At 42.9% G+C, this 5,000-nt stretch overlaps 2 protein-coding genes across 2 annotated transcripts in view; both read left to right on the forward strand.

Annotated features, from left to right (window-relative positions):
• LOC139910014 (protein NLRC3-like) overlaps window positions 1–5,000 on the forward strand; it is a 305,613-nt gene that overhangs the window by 278,226 nt on the left and 22,387 nt on the right. The gene's annotated exons all lie outside the window — the stretch shown is intronic.
• tanc2a (tetratricopeptide repeat, ankyrin repeat and coiled-coil containing 2a) overlaps window positions 1–5,000 on the forward strand; it is a 30,539-nt gene that overhangs the window by 20,728 nt on the left and 4,811 nt on the right. Inside the window, exon 11 of the mRNA XM_078284957.1 lies at window positions 4,929–5,000. This exon is cut by the window's right edge and continues 29 nt beyond it. Within this exon, the coding sequence (XP_078141083.1) occupies window positions 4,929–5,000 (72 nt within the window). The remainder of the gene's footprint in view (window positions 1–4,928) is intronic.

Below are 5,000 nucleotides of genomic sequence, written 5' to 3' on the forward strand. Positions count from 1 at the left end.
CCTACCTTGTACAGTTGTATAGAGACAGAGCATAAAATAGGCCACGCCCATCGTGGGGGAAACCACTGCACCGCTCTCCATTCACTTTGTGTGACTGAATGAATCATTGTCATTATTGCCCAAATGAAGCAGCCTAACAGCTGTTGTGTGGTGGGATTCACAGCCAACAAACGAATTACAGTTTTTTGTGTTCCCGAGCAAAACAAGGAGCCGTTAAGAAGTAAAATGTGGATCCAGGCTGTAAGGAGAGAGGCTGACAGCGGCTCAGGGTAGAAGAGGGGAAACTTTGGGACCCTGAGAGTAAATACACTTAAAATGTGGCCAGTATTTTGTCACTGGTCAGTAACTTACCAGTAATTATCTAGTTATATTCTTGTAAGATAACCTGAATGTTAAAATGTGTGTAAAAGCTGCATGCTGTCCTAACATTAGGTTGCTAAGCTAACATTACTGAGCCAGTTCCTCTCTATACAACAGATGAGTTGTGTTCATGTGTCTCAGGATAGTTTGCTCTGTACTGACTGTCAGTCCAGGTGCAAAAGTGATGAGAAATCTCACTGACTTGTTAGCTAACGTAAGATAGTTAACTTAGCAACAATCCACTTTAACCACCAACGTCACGTCAGCGTCACTCAAACTTACAGTCTGAAAAGCATAGCTGGATTTCAGATTTTTAAATATTAAGTGAAATTATTCAAGGTCAATTTATTATCTTACCTGGTGGTTAAATTAAGTAGAGGTAAATCTCAAAGTATTTCACTTCAGGTCACTGTGTGGGATCATTTATCAGCTTTATTGAAAAAGGACATTGATGGAGGCCGATTCAGTTCATTTTTTCAGTGTACCTTCTCCTCTCTGTTGGAGGCAGTGTGCTGAAATAATTCTTTGACAGACTTGTCTACTCGAAAACAGGAAAGACCTTGTCAGGCTGTCCGTATCTGAAAAGATTTCCTCCCGATCGCCGCTTTTGCCGGTTTGTTAGCGATATTGTTTTCCCTCACAGTGGGCGTGGCTTTCGAAGTACGACGCGCTCCGCAATGTCTCTATCCGAGGCACCGGTGACGTCAGCAGATTTCATTATCCTTTGCGAATGTGCTCGATGAAACACAGAGGTTAATTACATGAGGTCCACACATTATTATGTCCTGTGCGAACAGGGCTTGAGATGTAAAATGAGAATTGAAGCCGTAAATGGTGATTCGTAATAGTAAAAATCTCACTGAACTTGGGTTATATTCCCATTTCTGGATTTACAGAACTGAATTTCTGTTTGCAAATCATGATTTTACGATTGAGAAGTTTCTAAATGTTCATTTCTCACCCATTTGTTGAGACAGAAATGATTCTTGGTAACATCTCAGCGGCAGCTCTGTCCAGCCTCCATCGCTTCCTTTGCTTTGATTTGTCTCAGTCTGTCTCCAAGCTGACAAGAGAGAGCGACAGGCGTCTAGCTGTCATCGGCTATCTGGAACAACAGAGCTGTGTGTGTGTGTGTGTGTGTGTGTGTGAGAGAGAGAGAGAGAGAGAGAGAGAGAGTGTGAGTGAATGTCCACAAACATTATCCATGTACAATATGTGTTGTTTTCTTCTACATTTTTTATTTAAACCATGCAGTCTTTGTGTTTTCTTAGACTTTGGTTGTCATGTCTGCTTTTCTTCTTGACTGATTTCCCGACAGCGGAGGAGGGGACAGTGATGTCATTGCACCAGTCCAGGCTGTGGTGATGTCACCGTCTTCTCCTGGTTTATCCTCTAGTGGTGGGAAGACCAATTTTTTAAAATAACTTGATTCTTTCAGGCTGTCGGACAATAGTAAATTGATTCAGCTGAACAGAACACAACCTTATAAACAGACTTTTTTATGCTGTGTCACATTATTTTGATGACTTACCTTGCCTTACTTTGCTGTTCCAAGTATCGTTGAGGCTTGGTCAAGTCCAGTCTCAAGTAATGACAAATTTGGCAAACCGTCTGTCGCCATGAATCTGGACTAATTTACAGCTGTACAATCTCAACACCTTGGGCAAATAGGCTCAGTCAGATTCAGCGGCCCATAGCCAACTTGCTGTTATGTCCATTCAGTTCGCGATATACAGAACTGGTGCATTAAGTGAAGCGTTACCCACTGAAGGAATGAATCACTCACATTTGTACTGTGCCTGTTGACTGAAAGGTGGCACTGCTTACAGTTTGTTCCAACATGATCAACATGAAATGAATGTGAACTCTGAAACGCAGATTTACGTGCTGTGGACACGAATTATGTGAAAATAACGTTCCTCCACCACGAAGTTCCAAAGATTGGCTAATGGTTAAGTAAAACAGGTTTGGGTAAGGTTAGGGAAAAGCTTTGGTCATGGTTAAATAAAACAATAAAAATTTAAATGCGACTCACGGTAGAAATGTCCTTTGGAAACGCTGGGATTTGAACTCTGGTCTCTGGCACTGAAGTCAAACTCATCGCCCATCCGCCACCCGACCCCAACAGCCTGACTGTCCACTGAACTACTTCAGTGTGACTCTACTTACTGTTTACAGTCGTGTCTCCTTCACATAACAGTTTCGTTGCTAGTCAGCAATGAGGTTAATTACCAAGGTAACAGATAACAAACATCTTTGTCCCTAACGCTCATTTTGTGTTTTCAGTGTGTCAACTAGCTGAGAACTGTAAGGAAGCAATTTGAAATTTAGACTCAGTTGTACTGGCGAACAGATTCAACTTGTTCACTTTAAAGTGTCATTCAAAGACAGAGCTCCCAGCTGGTCTGGATGTCGTTTTATGCCATGAGGAAGGGAAGGATTTGGGATTAGATTTGGGATTAATTTTGGGATTAATGTCATTTGTTTCCTCTGTTAATTATAATGAATGTAAATATGTATCTGAAACAACTTTCACTACATTTAGACTAACCATTAATTCACATTTAACTTGCTATAACTCCTGTATAACTCCCACTGAACTCCCTTCTGAAGTAATGTCTGACTCTCCAGTCTCAGTGTGTTGACTGAATGACCGAGTGACTTTCTGATTGGGTGAATAACTCTATTGAAGGAAAGGTTAAGGGTTTTTAAAAGCCTATTTAATACTAATCATGTTGCCTCTTTAGAAACTGAAGGAAATGTTTGTATGCCAGAGTATGTGTTTCTGATGAATTGGCACCATAATGCTGTTAGCGTTCCATTGTAATGCTAGTACAAGTCAATGAGGAATGAACAGGTCCACTTGTAATTCCACCCGGCGTACGCCGAAACTGGCCCGGGTAGGCGGAGTCGGCACTTGTTATTTAAATGGAAGACGCCGTGGCGTACGCCGGATGGCCCGCTTCAACCTGGCGGCTGAGACCGGCGCTGACGTCACCGGCGCTCTCCTATTGGCTGAGATACTGAAGGGAGTTAGAAAGAGAACCAGACAAAACACCAGCAGACTGAGGATTCACATTTTCTCCTGCAAGTTGTGTTTAGCTTTTAATGCGTTCCTATCCTCATGCTAACTGTGCAGCTAGCTGCTGAAATAAGGATGGAGCGCGTGACGCACCGCCGCCGGGCGCCTCTTGCACTTTTACCGGCTAACTCCGCCTACGCCGCCTATGTCAGGCCCGTGCGCCCCGGCGTGAATAACAAGTGCAGCCAACGCATTTCTCTCAGAATCACATGTGAAACTGAAGTATATTTGATTTTGGTTGGTGGTTGCCTTTTTCTGACCAATTGTGGGCGGGGCCAGAGGCTCTGTTTGCATCTATGTAACGGTCTGCAGCTACGAAGCTTTGAACAGGCAAATCATGTATTGTTGTGGGTTTGGTTTTGCCTTTCATCATGTTCCATTGTTTTGACGAGTTCACACTGCCAGCTATCAAGTGGTAATTATGTAGCATAAACTGTAAATAAACAGAAAAAAAATCAATAAAATGACTTAAGACTGGTGGCTCAGTGGTCTAAGGCCATGTAAACGTGACGTTCTGCGTTCGAATCCGGACCAGAACCTTTGCTGCAAATCACTAGCATCTATCTAATAAAAAAAGGCAAAAATGCCTAAAAAATAATCTGAAAAAAACAAAAACAAAAATTACTGAGGAGTTTACCATCGACGATTTATCAACCGTTGTCCAACCATTGTTTTTGAGACGTTTATTCCTGTCGTCTTTCAGATAAAGAACCGACAAGCTTTGAATGGTTGGAATCAACTTCTCCTCCCTTTTTAGCTATTGTTCATGAAACTAAATCACATCAGTAAAGAAACAAGGAAGCTGAAATCTGATTGGCTGTTGATTGGACGTTCAGCTCACGCATCGGCTGAGTTTCCCCGGTCGCTCAGCTCTGTAGGGAATTACTGAACCGACTTGGCGATCCTGTTGCTCACAGTGTGAACACACGGCTACATGAGGGTCGACCGTTTTAATATAGTTGGCCTCAGTGGGAATTGAACCCCTAACTCTGGCAGTGTTAGTGCCTTGGGTTAGTGAGGGTTAGTGGAAGCCTCTTGGCCTTGGTCTGATCAGACTTCAAACATCTTCAAACATCTCTGTATCTCCATTTGAAAACCACGTCTACCTCCTGTCTTCCACCTCCAGTCTCACCAGTCTGAATGACAACCTTTTCCATCCTGACATCCCATCACACTGTGGGAAGAGTTGAAGGGCTTCATCCCAAAACGCGAAATATCCACTACAGAAAAATGTAGCCACCTGAAATTCATCAGTCCACATTTCAAAACCACAGATTCTATGCTCAAAAACACAAAATTGTTTTGTAATCAAAAGTCTTAAGATGACGCCTAACTTTAATCGTTTAATCGTGAAATGAAACTCTTCACTCACAATTTCTCTGTCCTCCATCCTGACATCCCATCATGCAGTGGGAATACCTCCTCTCTCCACCATCCTGACATCCCATCATGCATTGTGAGTGACGGTGCCTGTTGTTGCTTGCAGGACTTTGGCCTTGCTGAGGAGTTTGCCACCAGGGCGCTAGAGTTGAAAGCCAAATCCTACGAGGCCTTTTAC

This window comes from Centroberyx gerrardi, chromosome 7 (assembly GCF_048128805.1).
Source record: "Centroberyx gerrardi isolate f3 chromosome 7, fCenGer3.hap1.cur.20231027, whole genome shotgun sequence".
Taxonomy (NCBI): Eukaryota; Metazoa; Chordata; class Actinopteri; order Beryciformes; family Berycidae; genus Centroberyx; species Centroberyx gerrardi.